Genomic DNA, 17,049 nt, shown 5'->3' with positions numbered 1-17,049 from the left:
ACACATTCAACTAGACAAGGCTGTCAATTGTCACCAGCTCTGTTTGCATTGGCTATTGAACCGTTAGCTCAAACAATAAGGCATAATGAACAGATAGGAGGGATGAGAGTTGTGGATGAAGAGTACAAAATTAATTTATTTGCAGATGATGTTTTGATATATTTAACAGACCCAGAACAATCATTGCCACATTTGCGGGAATTTATTAAAATATGTAACATTATCTGGATATAAAGTAACTGGGACAAGAGTGAAATTTTGCCAGTCAGAGAAGGAGATTATTCAGAGTATAAAAACATTATAAAACTGAAATGATCTGATAAAATTAAATATTTAGGAATAATTGTAAATACTGAGTATCAATCTTTATATAAGTTAAATTATGTTCCTTTATTAAAAAAGATTAAAGCAGATTTAATTAAGTGGAAAGATCTTCCATTAACTTTAATTGGTTGAGTTAATTGTATTAAGGTGAATATTTTTCCTCATATTCAATATTTATTTCAATCAATAACATGTTCTCTTTAAAATGGTTTCTTTAGGATTTAAATGAAGTGTTGAGGAATTTTTATGGAAAGGTAAATTACTGTGGGTAGCATTATATAAACTTACTTGGAAGTATGTGTTAGGTGGGCTTCAATTACTCCATTTTCAAAATTATTATGAGGCAGCCCAGTTGAAATTTATTAGTAGACTGATGGATTTGGATCAACCCCTGAGTTAGGCTAAAGTTGAGATGGCTTGTATTTCTGAAGTCGAGGTGTATCAATTTATATTTTGATGGAATGTAAATTTGTTGAGGGAATATAATATGCTGATATTAAAACATCTATTAAAACTATGGACTAAAAAAAATAGATTTTAGGATCAAAAGGTAAATTGTCAATTTTAACTCCATTATATAACAATCAGTTTATTTCTTTTTCAATGTTTAATAGTCATTTAAAAAGTTGGGATTCTAAGGGTATAAAAACATTACAGGATTGTTTTGTAGAAGGACAGTTTCTTTTAATCAATTGAAAGAGCATTTTGATATTGCTGAAAATTCTTTATTTGTTTATTATCAACTTCGAGCTTTGGTGAAAAATATGTATGGTAAAGAAATGATTTTACCTGTATTGATGGAATTCGAGTCTTTGATTTCTTCTATACCAAAAAGGGTTTATATCTCTGTTATGTACCAAGTATTACAAGACAATATGGATAAACCGGAATGGGAGAAATCTAAACTTAAATGAGAAAATTATTTAGCTTTTGTTTTTCCTGAAGACTACTGGGCAGATACGTGTCATGATAGTGTTACTAAATTGACGAATGTGTGATATGGAATGGTTAATTATAACTTTCTACATCAGTTGTATTTAACCCCAGAGAAATTGAAAAAATATGGTTTTAGTAATTCGGATTCTTGTTTTAGATGTAGTGTATGTACTGGAACTTTTTTTACATGCTGTTTGGTCTTGTGTGTATGTACAACCATTCTGGGATTAAATTAAGTTAATTTTGGAAAAATTATATAACTTTAAGTTACCATTAGATCCATCTATTTTTTTTAATGGGTTATATGATTCCTTTAAAGGGATTAGGGTTGGATAAATTTCAAATTGCATTTATATATTTAGCATTGTCTGTAGCTCAAAAATGTGTAGCAAGTACATGGAAAGATAACATAGTGATTAATATAATGCAATGGCATTGAAAGCTTGTATTTTTATGGAAAAAATTACATATAATCTCCAAGATAATTATTCCTTTTTGTTAATAAGTGGTTACCATATTTGGAATATATGCATTTAGATATATTTTGATTTATTATATATTCTTAGTTTCTGTTTATATATTTTTGGCTCTCCTTAAGAGAGCTGGCTGACAGGGTGGGAGGGTGTGTGGGGATTTGATTTAACTTTTTGTTTTTTTAATTTTTTTCTTCTCTTTTTGTGCTTTTTTTAATTGTTTTTTTATATATATATTTATATAAAATTTTCTTTATGGAATGTATTCTGTATTACTACTAATGATTCTTCAAATAAATAAAGTTTAATAAAAAGACTCTCACCACCAGGTTCAGGAACAGCTTCACCATCAGACTCCTCAACAACAAACTCAATCAGGGACTCATTTAAGGACTCTTACTTTTGTACTTTATTGATTTTTAAAAATTTTCTCTATTGCACAGTCAGTTTGTTTACATTCATTATCTGTTTCCAGTTCTTTATTTGTTTACATGTTTATGTTGTGTACAGTCTTTTTACATTACCAATAAGTGGTAATTCTGCCTCTCCCACAGGAAAAAGAATCTCAGGGTTGTATGTGATCTCATGTATGTACTCTGACAATAAATCTGAAATCTGATTTTCTTTTCAACATCTATCAGGCTCTTGAACCTCCCTCGGTACACTGATCACAGACTGCTTCGACACCACCACTTTTTTTGCACTCTGGTCACTGTGAATATTTATTATCTGTATATCTCTTTGCCATTTTAATTTAATTCATTGTATTGTTGGTCTTTTTTTTTACAAAGTACCTGTTTGGCTGTAGCAAATAAAGTTTTTGGTGCACATACACATTTCACAATATATATACCAAATTCATTATCAGCCTGAAACCCATGCTTACTCTAGAGGTCAGATTCATTTAATGTGGGTGACTCTGCCTTTTCTTTTAAAAAAAACTAAGCATGGACATATGAAAGCATTTATTTAAATAGTAATTTTAATTTCAGCACACATTGTGTTTGTTTAAAACTAATTTTCAGGTTTCCACTAGGTGGCAGAATGCATCTGTTACTCAATAAATCCTTATGCCATAAAAAGGTGTTCCAATGTAGACAATGCAATAATTACTATTTACATGTTATAAATTAACCATGAATTGGATTCCAATGGGGTGCTTTATTATCAATACTGAAAATATGGGGCTTCTCACATGTTGGTCTATGGGAGAGGTGGGGTAAAGTTTCAGGCAGTGCATTTCACTGAATTCTGAAGTGTGTGTTCCTCTCCCCTCCGGTGCTGTCCACCAACCTGCTGAATAGATCCAGAATTCATTGTTTTTTTTACACCTCACTGAATCATCATTGTGTCGTCAGTCGTGACTAAACCTGCTACTCTTCTTTAGTGCTTCTCGTCCTCAGGTGTCCACGTTTTAAACACTGCCAACCCAGGAATATTTGAACCATATTTTTGGTCCACTTTTATTTTGTGAAGTTTTTTTATGTCATGGAAACTTGAAGCAATATTTAATGATATCATTTGGAACTCCCTCCCCAATAGCATGTATATATACCCACAACTTCAGCAGTTCAAAAAGGCAGCCCACCACCTCCTTCTCAAGGGCAATTAGGGAAAGGCAATTCAATGCTAGCTTTGCTTCTGAAGCTTACATCAACCATCTACAAATTGCTATCGATACCATGGTAGTGGGTTGTATAAAGGAAGGGGATGAGTTAGCATACAGAAGGGAGATTCAAAACTTGGCCAAATCTTTGGCTTGGCTTCGCGGACGAAGATTTATGGAGGGAGTAAAAGTCCACGTCAGCTGCAGGCTCGTTTGTGGCTGACAAGTCCGATGCGGGACAGGCAGACACGGTTGCAGCGGTTGCAGGGGAAAATTGGTGGGTTGGGGTTGGGTGTTGGGTTTTTCCTCCTTTGCCTTTTGTCAGTGAGGTGGGCTCTGCGGTCTTCTTCAAAGGAGGTTGCTGACCGCCAAACTGTGAGGCGCCAAGATGCACGGTTTGAGGCGATATCAGCCCACTGGCGGTGGTCAATGTGGCAGGCACCAAGAGATTTCTTTAGGCAGTCCTTGTACCTTTTCTTTGGTGCACCTCTGTCACGGTGGCCAGTGGAGAGCTCGCCATATAACACGATCTTGGGAAGGCGATGGTCCTCCATTCTGGAGACGTGACCCATCCAGCGCAGCTGGATCTTCAGCAGCGTGGACTCGATGCTGTCGACCTCTGCCATCTCGAGTACTTCGACGTTAGGGATGAAAGCGCTCCAATGGATGTTGAGGATGGAGCGGAGATAACGCTGGTGGAAGCGTTCTAGGAGCCGTAGGTGATGCCGGTAGAGGACCCATGATTCGGAGCCGAACAGGAGTGTGGGTATGACAACGGCTCTGTATACGCTTATCTTTGTGAGGTTTTTCAGTTGGTTGTTTTTCCAGACTCTTTTGTGTAGTCTTCCAAAGGCGCTATTTGCCTTGGCGAGTCTGTTGTCTATCTCATTGTCGATCCTTGCATCTGATGAAATAGTGCAGCCGAGATAGGTAAACTGGTTGACCGTTTTGAGTTTTGTGTGCCCGATGGAGATGTGGGGGGGCTGGTAGTCATGGTGGGGAGCTGGCTGATGGAGGACCTCAGTTTTCTTCAGGCTGACTTCCAGGCCAAACATTTTGGCAGTTTCCGCAAAGCAGGACATCAAGCGCTGAAGAGCTGGCTCTGAATGGCCAAATAGTGCACCAACAACAACAACAACCTTGCACTGAGTGTCACCGAAACTAAGGAGCTGATGTTGACTTCAGGAAAGGAAAACCAGAGGTTTACAATCCAGTGATCATTGAGGGATCAGAGGTGGAGAGGGTGAGCTAAGTTCTTGTGAGTCACAATCTCAAAGGATCTTTCCTGGACCCAATACACTAATGGCATCATGAAGAAATCAAGTCAGCACCTCTACTTCTTCAGGAGTTTGTGGAGGTTTGATATGACATCAGAAACCCTGGCAAGTTCATACAGAGGTGTGGTGAAAGTGTGTTGACAGGCTGCATCATGGTCTGGTATGGGGACACCAATACCCCTAAGCAAAAAGCCCTCCAAAAGATAGTGGGCACAGCCCAGGACATCACAAGCAAAACTCTCCCCATCATCAAGAACATCTTCAGGGAACGCTGCCATCAGAGAGCAGTAGCAACCATCAAGGATCCATACCACCCAGCAGGTATAGGTGTCACAAGACTCATACCCCTTCACCATCAGACTCCTCAACAATAAGCTCAATCAGGAACTCATTTAAGGACTCTTACTTGTGCACTTTATTGATTTTTTAAATTCTCTCTGTATTGCACATAGTTTGTTTACATTTGTTATCTGTTTACAGTTCTTTATTTGTTCACATGTATATGTTGTGTACAGTTTTTTTTGTACTCTCAATATGTGGTAGTAGATGCAGGAAAAATAATCTCTGGGTTGTTTGAGATGTCATGTATGTACTCTGATGATAAATCTGAAATCTGATTCAGATAAATAGTGAATGCAAATTGGAAATATTCCATTCCTATTGCTCATTTTACAACCAAAGCTTTTGTGTGCAAGGAAGACACACAAGTCTGCAAATGCTGTAATCTGAAGAAAAAATTACGTGCATTAACAAATGTCCACAACAAATTGAGTTTCAAGTGCATAATTTGGGTCATACAGGAAATGCAAAGGGCACATGAGATAAAATGATCATCTGTTTCTGTGTTGTTGAGGGATAGTTATTGAGCAAGTCATCCTTTGACAATGGCATGATGAATGTTTTGTTTTAACTCTGACCTGAGTTTAATAATTCACTGAAAGATGGTGCCTGCAAACGTGCAGCACTGCAGTGCTGAAGTGTCTCTCATGTGTCTAGTGTGCCTACAGCAGTGTTTCTCCACCTTTTTCTTTCCACTCACATACCACTTAACGTATTCCCTATGCCATAGGTGCTCTGTGATTAGTAAGGGATTGGTTAAAGTGGGATGTGGGTGGAAAGAAAAAGTTTGAAAACTACTGTTTTAATCATACCTAATTGACTCTTAATGTGCATGGTTTCATAACTCCAAAGGAAATGGGCCAATAACAAATTTTTCTCAAGCAAAATATTTCAGTAACAATTGGGTCTAGAGCAGTAGTTCTCAACCTTCCCCTCTCACTCACATCCCACCTTAAGTAATCCCTTACTAATTACAGAGCATTTATGGTATCAGGATTACTTAAAGTGGCATGTGAGTGGAAAGGAAAAGGTTGAGCACCACTGGTCTACAATGTGAGATCTGATGAGTTTATTCTGGATAGATTGCAAACACAACAAATATGGTGGCGTTCTCCACCCATGTGTCTTTTCAAAAAGAGCATTTAATGCTCTTATCATTTTCCTGCTGGGATTCTGCTTCAGAATTTGAGGTGTTCCTGTCATAGGAAAATTTGGCAAACTGACACTGGGGTCCAGCCAACATCGTGGTAAATCTCTGTACTTCCTTCAGTTTATATTCACGTTTCCTATGGTGTAACAACCAGAACAACACGTAATACTCCAGCTGTGACTGAATTAATATTTTATAAAGTTGCACTTCCATCCGAGATTGCATGGGCCAGAGAACGTACACTTTCTTCATCGTCTTATGTACTACCTCAGGGATCTTGTATGCAAAAGCCCCTTTGTTTCTCAATATCACCGAGGGCCATATCATTCACTGCGTATTTTCTACTTTTATTAATCCTATCAAAATGCATCACCTTGATCAAGATTAAATTCCGCCTGTTGTTGCTCTGCCCCATTTAACCGACACATCAGTATTTCCTACAACCTAAGACTCTCACTGTCAATAATACCACCAAATTTTCAGGTCATCTGCAAACAACAACCATACCCACTGCACTCATACCCAAGTGTACGACACAACCCACAGGCATCAATACCTGTGGTCTACCAGTACTTACGAGCATAACACGTCTATTCCCAATGAATGTGTCATCTGGAAGCCTCTCCAGGTACAATCCCATTCCAGCACAATCATAATCCCACAACTGGGATCAGAAGTGCTTGGGCGAGATAGGAAAACAAAGCAAGGTTTGTGGCAGATGCCAGGCGCTGCAACTGAGATGCTCCACGGACTGACAAGAAGCCCCATGCAGCGTGGACGACGAGCACGCCCCTTCGCCTCAGCAGCCAATCACACGTTTCCTGATCGAAACACCGCCCAGTCCCTGATTGACAGCTCGCACCCCGCCTCGCGCGTTGCGGACCGAATAGAGCGAAGGAGAGGCAAACTGTAGGCGCTTTGAGCCGTGGACTGGGTCTCGGCGCCGTGACAGCGCCCGTCACGGACGATGACACCAAGGCGAGCGGGTTGAAGGAACTCCGCGTGTCCTCAGCCATGGCGAATGTGAAAGTGGCCGTGAGGGTCCGGCCCCTCAGCAAGAGGTGAGGGAGGGAGGGATGGGAAGAGGGAGGGATGGGAAGAGGGAGCGAACGGAAAGAAGGAAAGGGGGGGGGGGTGTGGAGGGAAAGGGGGGGTGTGGAGGGAAAGGGGGGGTGTGGAGGGAAAGGGGGGGTGTGGAGGGAAAGGGGGGGTGTGGAGGGAAAGGGGGGGTGTGGAGGGAAAGGGGGGGTGTGGAGGGAAAGGGGGGGTGTGGAGGGAAAGGGGGGGTGTGGAGGGAAAGGGGGGGTGTGGAGGGAAAGGGGGGGTGTGGAGGGAAAGGGGGGGTGTGGAGGGAAAGGGGGGGTGTGGAGGGAAAGGGGGGGTGTGGAGGGAAAGGGGGGGTGTGGAGGGAAAGGGGGGGTGTGGAGGGAAAGGGGGGGTGTGGAGGGAAAGGGGGGGTGTGGAGGGAAAGGGGGGGTGTGGAGGGAAAGGGGGGGTGTGGAGGGAAAGGGGGGGTGTGGAGGGAAAGGGGGGGTGTGGAGGGAAAGGGGGGGTGTGGAGGGAAAGGGGGGGTGTGGAGGGAAAGGGGGGGTGTGGAGGGAAAGGGGGGGTGTGGAGGGAAAGGGGGGGTGTGGAGGGAAAGGGGGGGTGTGGAGGGAAAGGGGGGGTGTGGAGGGAAAGGGGGGGTGTGGAGGGAAAGGGGGGGTGTGGAGGGAAAGGGGGGGTGTGGAGGGAAAGGGGGGGTGTGGAGGGAAAGGGGGGGTGTGGAGGGAAAGGGGGGGTGTGGAGGGAAAGGGGGGAGGAGGAGGAGAGGGGAGGAGGGAGAGGGGAGGAGGGAGGGGGGAGGAGAGGGGAGGAGGGAGGGGGGAGGAGAGGGGAGGAGGGAGGGGGAAGGAGAGGGGGGAGGAGGGGAGGGAGGGGGGGAGGGAGGGGGGAAGGGGGGAGGGGAGGGGGGAAGGGGGAGGGAGGGGGGAAGGGGGAGGGAGGGGGGAAGGGGGAGGGAGGGGGAAGGGGGAGGAGGGGGGGGAGGAGGGGGGGGGAAGGGGGGGGAGGGGGGGGGAGGAGGGGGGGGAAGGGGGGGGAGGAGGGGGGGGAGGAGGGGGGGGAAGGGGGGGAGGAGGGGGGGGGAAGGGGGGGGGAGGAGGGGGGGGGAGGAGGGAGGGGGAGGGAGGGGGGAGGGGGGGAGGGGGAGGGAGGGGGGAAGGGGGGAGGGGTGTGGAGGGGGAGGGGGAGGGGGGGAGGGGGGGAGGGGGGAAGGGGAGGGGTGTGGAGGGAATGGGGAGGGGGAGGGGGGAGGGGGAGGGAGGGGGGGGAAGGGGAGGGGTGTGGAGGAATGGGGAGGGGGAGGGGGGAGGGGGAGGGGGGGGGGAAGGGGAGGGGGGTGTGGAGGGAATGGGGAGGAGGGGGAGGGAGGGGGAGAGGAATTGACAGGGTGAGGAGGAGGTGAGAGGGGCATGAGAAGGATGGTGAAAAAGACCAAGTGAGGGGGAGGGTATGTTGAAGGAATGTAGGAAAATGAGGAGAATGGTGGCAGTGCAGGGTGGATGGTGGTGTGGATGGAGAGGGTGGATTAAGAAAGATGTGTAAGGAACAAAGAGGGATGGGGAGGGGTCATTTGAAGGATGGAAGAGTGTGGGGTTGCATGATGGATGTTTGAGGGGTTGAAGTTACAGGATGAAAGGCAGTCAGGCATGTAGGGGATAGGGTTGAAGATAGAGAAGGAATGGGAGCATTTGTGAGAGAAGCAGGTATGGCAGGACCTTGAGGGGAGTGAGAGTTTGGGAGAGGGGAGGATGCAGCAGGGGGGCATAAGGGGAAGGTGAACAAAGCACTTGGCAGTATGGTCAAAAAGAAGCAGAATTGATATGAGGGTTGGATCAATTAATAATGAACAATGAAATGAGGCTGTAAGTATAGTTTGCTCATGGGGTTTGAGAGCTGTTTTACAGTGTGGGGGAAACCACTTCTGAGTATAAAATGGGGAAGCATTCCAAAATGTTGTCCAGCAGAGATTGTGGTTGTTGATTTGTCTTTTCATGTTGGTACAGAATTCACCACTTCTTGTTTAGAATCATCCTTCCCTCTGTGCTGATCCTTGTAATTTAATCATATTTTGTTTTATCTGATATTTGTGCTCCTGGATCTTCACTATTTCGCTGTTGGATGGGAATAGAATAGAGGTCAGGATGTCAGTAACTGTTAGCAATAGCTGACTTTTTGCTTAAAGTGCATATCCAAATTTGGTTGCAACTACATATCTGGCCTGTATTATTGCAGCAGTTAGCTCATGGAAGTTGGCTGCCTTTGCAATGGAGTGCTTAAAACATAATTCCAAGTGCACTTAATTGGGGACAGCCATTTCGTGTTCCTGGCAGCATTTGCTTTCCCAATCCTTGTTTATATCATTAATTTGAATCTAAACAACGAAGTCATAGTTGTGTGGTGCCTTTCAAAATATTAAAGGAAACTGCATCCACATGAGTTAATATCATGTGATGCATTAATAATGAAATAATGTCATTCACCATTTTTCCATCGAGTGAGGCATATTTTAGAGATAAGCAGGACACTAGTTGGGACTGATTCAGTCTTAAAACCATGGGTTGTATCTGTCATACTATGTAGAGAAAGAAGATAAATTTCTGACAAAGATTTTGATTAGCTTATTGATCATAGACTGTTGGCTAAACATTACTGTTTTATATATTGTATTGTGGTAGAATATTCTTGGTGGAAAAACTTCATGCATTTTCCTCTGCCTTTGGTCAGCCACGGAAAAAGAAATAACTATTGAGAATTTTGTAATTATTGGTTTAAATTTGTGCAAATAAAAAAACAATCAAGCTGCATTTAACAAATTTACAATATGATTTTGCACATAATGTGAGTTTTGTCAAAATGCATTTGGCAACTTGCCGTATTTTATATTTGTGTGCTGACTTGTAGTTCCCTCGGTTTCAAGTTCAAATCTGCCACCATTCAGTTCTTGATTAAACTGTGAGTCGGTGGGTATTGCAGTTGAGAATTACTGCAAACAGAAGGATGAGTACTCTTACCTGAAAGTCTAGATTGTAAAGATGGCATTTTAACTGACGACTTGTTGCATTTGTAAGGAAACTGGATTCCTTATTTTTGTTAGCTAAACTGAGTGCAAAAATATTCTTCTATCTCTTTTGTCTTCTCAGGTGATTTTTAGGCTTAGCTATGATCGTACCTTCTTTGCCTTGTGGCATATTGTCTTTGGTGCTATGTGAATAATAGAGAATAAGATAAATGCAACTTGTATTGGACACACCTGTATTTTGAATGCTTCATCTCATGTTTTACAAATCTGATTTGTTTTCTGTCATTTACCCTGTTCAGTAATGAGATATATTTGAGAATTTATTTGAGATGTATTTGTTAAATTCTTATCTATTTTTTTTCCAAAGAGAAATATACAATGATCCACTGAGTTTGATATCAACTGCCCATTTCCACTAATCTGACATTAATCCCATTTTAAAAAATTCTTCCAACATTCTCATCGACTCTGTCCAGATTCTACAACTCTTCCACATACCAGGGCAATTAACAGCAGTCAATTAGCCCATCAACCCACATGCTCGACTTGCAGAGCCACTGCAATTTTGTGTGGTTAATAACTTTCTGAAGTACTCTGCGCAGAATTTTTATATAAATTAAAATCAAATACATTCCCACTCCAATCTTCTGCAACTGTGAGTTCTCAGATGGTGGCAAAAACAAAAATCATTGAATATGACTGTTGAAAAATCTCATTGTCAGCCTCTTGAGTTGAAGTTCATATGAAGCTTGTGGTGTCTATTTACAGATCATCACTGTTCTTGCTGACCTCACCTGGCTCCTGCTCTTCCAGTGCCTTGATTTCAAAGGTGTTGTTTCCAAGATGCCTTTCTTGAGTAATCTCGTGTGAAAAATCTGCACTCTTCTTCTTCATCCCCTACTTTTTTGTCACATTTGATAGCTGTGCCTTCATCTTGCCACAGTTTAAACTTGATAAAGTCCCAAACAAAACCTTTTGCTTCCCTAAGATTCATCCAGGTTTTGGTCAACCACCCAACTAAATCTTTTGGTTTGGTGTCAAAATCTGTAAAGTCCCTTTAAGGCATTTTATTGTCTGAAAGGTGAGATGTGAATTGACCGTTGAGCATCTTAGCCTGTGATAGTATTAAAATTACTGTTGTATTACAAACTCCCGTTTTAGTAAAGTGGGATTATCACTAAGGGATAGTATAGACAGGAAAAACTGAATGGTCACAGTTAACATTTCACACAAGCACAATCACAGCCCAGTGACAATTCAGTACATTGGAAGGACTAAAGGAAGGTTTGTCACAGTCTGTTCCAGAATTCGATACATTTGCAAAGACATTGTGATTCTGCAAGGGAGAACCATTCTGACTGCTGAACAGATTTATGAAGCAGCTCTTGTGGGCAGCCATTTTTGTGGAATTCAGTGTGAATAACTGGGCCTTTTCGGTGGATTGACCTGTGGCAGGAGGGGCTTTTGGGAAGCAAAGTGCTTCATTTTGATTGTGACCAACGGTGAAGGTCACTTGGAGAGGCTGGTGCCAGGGCCTTGGAAGCTTCATGGAGACTGCCCAGTTCGAGTCTCGCCTACAAAAGGGCCAGGAGTGCTATGGCTATAGCAACGCAAGGAGAATTCGTGAGTCTGTTAGCAGCCACAACTCCGGTTCATCATTAATTCTGGACTTCAAATTTCAAAGGCCTTCGTTTCAACACTGAATTTGAAAGACTGAACTTTGAAGAAACTTTCTAGATTTAGACCTGGACTTCAATGGTTTGGGTTGGGTATATCTCACACACAGATACACTAGTACCCCTGCGCATAGTTGGGGTGGATTGCTGCTCATTATGTGTGGTTTGTAACAGTTGTCTCAGCTGTCTATATGTTGACTTCTGTGTGTGCATCAGGGCACAGCCCCATCCTCCTGACAATTGAACTTAAATTAGATTTGCAGTGTGAATCAGTAGTCTTCTGTATTTTGGCAAGTGAAGTAGTTTTGGGCTTATTACTCAGGCTTGCTTGTGACATGCCTTGTCTGTTTCAGGTGCAAAACAATTCTAAATATAAAGCTGTATCTGTTGTATGAACAAGTTGATTTCTATGGCATTTGGGATCTAGAGTTGTATAAGTATTGCTGAAGCATTACCCTAATGTCTGGGGGGGGGGGGGGTGGGGGGGTCACCGAAAATAAATAATAAACCTTGTACTGTTTTGAGTTCCAGTAGATATGTTTGTCATTGATAATGGGGCGAGAGGTGAGTGACAGCAGAGAATCATTCACCATTGTTTGAATTCCTCTGCTGCCTTCATCACACCACCGCCCCCCCATTCTCCCCCATCCTCTTTTGAGCAAAAAAAGTTAATTAATAGATGTTTGTGTGAATTAGTACTACATGTATCTGTGGTAGCTTTGAGCATTTGAGCCTTTTTTTAATAATTATCTTGGATCTCCTTGCCTTTGAGCCAAAGCCTTGCTATATTGTCTATGTGATAGAGGATGTGTATGGTATTCCCATGTTAAAATAAATGACACACTGTCATTTGTTCTTCAAAAGGAACACATGAACCTGTAATGTTCAGATCGTTACTTTTGCTCCACTTTTATAGCTCAGGAATTTGGATGATTTAAAAATGTACGTCCAGCCTCTTGAGACCTGTGCTAATGTTCTTTCCTAAAATGACCATACAAATACTGTGGGATCCCAGTGTGTGAACCAATCCTTTGAGCAATCCAGGAAACTATTTTCTTCTTTCTTTTCTATACTTCCAATAACTAATTATCTATTTTCTCAGGCTTCTTCAAGGATTCTGACGTACAATTTTTCATAAAATTGTCTTCAGGTTTAATTCATCTCCTTCGGCTTATATGAGATCCTGTCTTAACCACATTAATCGTTCTTGAGGCCTTCTCTGCCCTCAGCTGCCAGGAGATTAATTTATGGGCTCGTTTCCTCCAGCTCCTAACATTTCTGCCTCTATCTTAATATGGTGTTCTCCATCGTATATGTTTGGAGTGTATTTTATCTACATTTTTTATTTGTCAGAGCCTGATATTTTCCTTCTGAGCCTGAATTTTGAACATCTTTTTCTAAGTTGGCAATCTCCTGTTCTAATTCCTCTACCTCCCTTAAATATTCTCTTTTTAACTGCTTTTGTATAACCAATTATTTGACCTTTCAAGTATGCCTTAAGAGTGTCCTAAAGAAGGAATTTGAGTTGCAGTTGGCCTCAAGAACAAATCTGTGTTCTAATAAAGCTACAGAACTCCAGCATTGCAATTTTCAATGTCGGGTGGAATGGTCCGATAAAAGTCTTGTCATATACAGGTACACGATCCTTTATCTGGACATCTAAAATTCGGAAAGCTCCAAAATCTGGCAAGTGGGGAGAGAGACGGCAGCACAAGTCGGGCAGGCGACAGCGAGGGACCGGCAGCGCGAGTCGGGTGGGCGAGGGACCGGCAGCGCGAGTCGGGTGGGCGAGGGACCGGCAGCGCGAGTCGGGTGGGCGAGGGACCGGCAGCGCGAGTCGGGTGGGCGAGGGACCGGCAGCGCGAGTCGGGTGGGCGAGGGACCGGCAGCGCGAGTCGGGTGGGCGAGGGACCGGCAGCGCGAGTCGGGTGGGCGAGGGACCGGCAGCGCGAGTCGGGTGGGCGAGGGACCGGCAGCGCGAGTCGGGTGGGCGAGGGACCGGCAGCGCGAGTCGGGTGGGCGAGGGACCGGCAGCGCGAGTCGGGTGGGCGAGGGACCGGCAGCGCGAGTCGGGTGGGCGAGGGACCGGCAGCGCGAGTCGGGTGGGCGAGGGACCGGCAGCGCGAGTCGGGTGGGCGAGGGACCGGCAGCGCGAGTCGGGTGGGCGAGGGACCGGCAGCGCGAGTCGGGTGGGCGAGGGACCGGCAGCGCGAGTCGGGTGGGCGAGGGACCGGCAGCGCGAGTCGGGTGGGCGAGGGACCGGCAGCGCGAGTCGGGTGGGCGAGGGACCGGCAGCGCGAGTCGGGTGGGCGAGGGACCGGCAGCGCGAGTCGGGTGGGCGAGGGACCGGCAGCGCGAGTCGGCCGGGCGTGGGGGTGGGACCGGCAGCGCGAGTCGGCCGGGCGTGGGGGTGGGACCGGCAGCGCGAGTCGGCCGGGCGTGGGGGTGGGACCGGCAGCGCGAGTCGGCCGGGCGTGGGGGTGGGACCGGCAGCGCGAGTCGGCCGGGCGTGGGGGTGGGACCGGCAGCGCGAGTCGGGCGGGCGTGGGGGTGGGACCGGCAGCGCGAGTCGGGCGGGCGTGGGGGTGGGACCGGCAGCGCGAGTCGGGCGGGCGTGGGGGTGGGAGACCGGCAGCGCGAGTCGGGCGGGCGTGGGGGTGGGAGACCGGCTGCGCGAGTCGGACGGGCGTAAGGGGGGGGGGAGACCGGCAGCTCGAGTGGAATGGGGTGGGGGTGGATACGGCAGCACAATTCGGGTGGGTTTAAATCTGGCTTTCCGAAATCTGGAAAAATCCAAAATTTGGGACACACTGTCCCCCAAGGGTTCCGGATAAAGAATTGTGTACCTGTATTTGGTTTCCATGATCCTACCCTCTATTTGAACTGACACCAAGAATAAATCTATCCTAGTGCAGGAGTCGTGCTGTTTCAAATAAAAGGAATAATTTATTTTCCTTGGATTCTATTGCCTCCATGCAGCTATTAAATTCAGGTAGGGGTAGTTTTATTTGCCTTGACCTTAGTTACCCTTCTCGATGACTTATCCAAACAAAAATTGAAATTCTTTCTCTCCCCCCACCCCCTGCCCCAACCAAAATGTTTTCTCTTCCCTCTGCCAATTTCTAAAAAATATCTTGTATAAATTTCTCGTCATCCAATTTAGGGGTATATTTGTTCAATCAGGTCCAGGATTCTGAATATATCTGACAATGCACAATCACAAACCTTCCTACTATGTTCGTGACCCTCCCCAGAACGATTTTTCTGACCAAAATTGCCACCCCCCCCACTTCCCTTAGAACTAAAGGAAGATACTATTACCTGGCCCACCCAATCTCTTCATTTTTTGATGTTCATGTCCTATTAAATGTGTTTTCTGAAGGAAAGCTATATTCACTCCCAATTTTCTTGTGTGTGCCAAGATGCTTCTTCTGCACTTATCCATTTAATCCATTTATGTTAAAACTAAGGTATTTTATACATTTGATCATTGCCCCTGTGATTTAACTATTGGTTGTGCCACCCTGGTGCCCATGCCTTTCTCACTCCCTGGTCCAATATCCATCCAGTTTTTTTTTATCCTTGACCTTTTGGTCCAGCCCGTTGGTTCCACAACAAATCCCCCAAAAAACTTTTTTTTTTAGACAAAAACTACATCCACTTTACCCTGTTCCCGTCTCCTAACCCTTATCCCCCACTGGCGATTGCATCTCCCTTGCCAATGCCATTTCCCTCTATCATTCGGTCTGTGTAGTCTACATCTCTCCCTTTCATCTTCCCCTTCCATCCTCACTCTGAGTCCTCCCAGATCCGTTCCCTTGATTCCAATTCATTTTCATAAATGCAATGTTTAAATATATTTACATCAACATAGTTTACATTTTGCCATAGTTATTTACATTGATATGCATTAATCCCCATTTTTATTATTTTTTCTCTGAGTGCTGGCAGTTCCTTGGCAAATTGCTGTGCCTTTCCCAGGTCTGCAACCTCCTCCCTTCCCCCCCAAAATAAAACCTGGCAGTACCACTTTCAGAGTGGCTGGGTGCCACTCCTATCCCTTTTGTTTCACCAGTCTTTGGTTCAAATTCTTTTAAAAGCGCTGCACTAATATCTAGGTAGAAAAATACTTTCTATCCTCCAACTCTTTTGGCTCCCCCTCCCTTTCCCCCACCCCCCCCCCTTCTCTCGCCAACTGGCACCCCTCAAAGTTTTTTCCTGTCTTGGTCACACAGAAACTTCACCAGGACTGAATAGGGTTTCTGCCCGAGGCCCGGATTTGGAAGAGGTGTGCCCTCTCCACCTCCACCTTCTCTTCCAATATGTCTCTGCCCAACATTTTGGGGAAAAAAAAGATTCTTTCCCTTGATGCCCTCCATCATCTCCACTATTTTTGTATCATGTTATTTCTACGAGAATAATTTTCCAGGGCATATAATTCATCCCAGACATGTTCCCACTCCCTCACTAACACATCCAATTCATTTTCCATCCTGCTTATTCTCTCCCCACTCTATCTTCTACTTCTGCCATTCTCCCTGTTAAGCTAGAGAGGGCATCTTGCATTTTGTCAAATTTCCTAGCCATTTCTTCAGCTGTCCTGTCAACTGCCTGGGACAGTCCATCCTCCATAAGTCCCATGGCTTCCAACAAATTATGCAGAGAGCTCTGAACCCTTCTTCTCCCTTTGCCTTGCCTCAATGTCCTTTCTAGGCATCCTGGCCTTGTGTCGATCCACTCATGCTCAGTTTTGTCTGCTGCAGCCTCTATTGCTGTTGCACTTGCTGTTGTCACTGTTCTTGTTGCTGCTACTTGCCATGTCGCCCTACCCTGGATTGCCTTGAGCCTGCCGCCCTCCCACTCGACTCACTTCCCAGCTGCTCAGTCGCGCTTGCCACTGCTCCCACCGAGCGCCACACATCAGTCATGCTTAATGCCAGAGCACCCAACCTGGCGCTCTCTCCGAGGGAGGGGGCCACTCAACCCTTCCTGCACTCCGGGTCGCTCCACAGGACTTGCAAATGTTTGCCAATCCGGGGTAGCGTTGCTTTCCCTCCACAGACTGGCCTTCTCTTGACTACAATGTTCCTGTGAAGTAGGCTGCATCTCTCTTCTCAGGTCAACCACTGCAGCAGGTCCTTGTCACCATTTTCCTTGTCACGAGGATCCTTGGAGTCGGAGCTGATTCTTTGGTGTTTTTGCTGG

General features: G+C 45.1%; 1 protein-coding gene across 2 annotated transcripts in view; it reads left to right on the top strand.

Annotated features, from left to right (window-relative positions):
- Window positions 1–7,001: 7,001 nt before the first annotated feature.
- LOC138753853 (stAR-related lipid transfer protein 9-like) overlaps window positions 7,002–17,049 on the top strand; it is a 299,188-nt gene continuing 289,140 nt past the window's right edge. For both annotated transcript variants that reach the window (XM_069917341.1, XM_069917340.1), the window contains exon 1: window positions 7,002–7,166. In XM_069917341.1, the coding sequence (XP_069773442.1) occupies window positions 7,120–7,166 (47 nt within the window). In that variant the 5' untranslated portion in view covers window positions 7,002–7,119. The remainder of the gene's footprint in view (window positions 7,167–17,049) is intronic.

The sequence above is a fragment of the Narcine bancroftii genome, chromosome 2, assembly GCF_036971445.1.
Source record: "Narcine bancroftii isolate sNarBan1 chromosome 2, sNarBan1.hap1, whole genome shotgun sequence".
In the NCBI taxonomy this organism is placed as follows: Eukaryota; Metazoa; Chordata; class Chondrichthyes; order Torpediniformes; family Narcinidae; genus Narcine; species Narcine bancroftii.
This window is presented reverse-complemented; position numbering and strand designations above follow the sequence as displayed.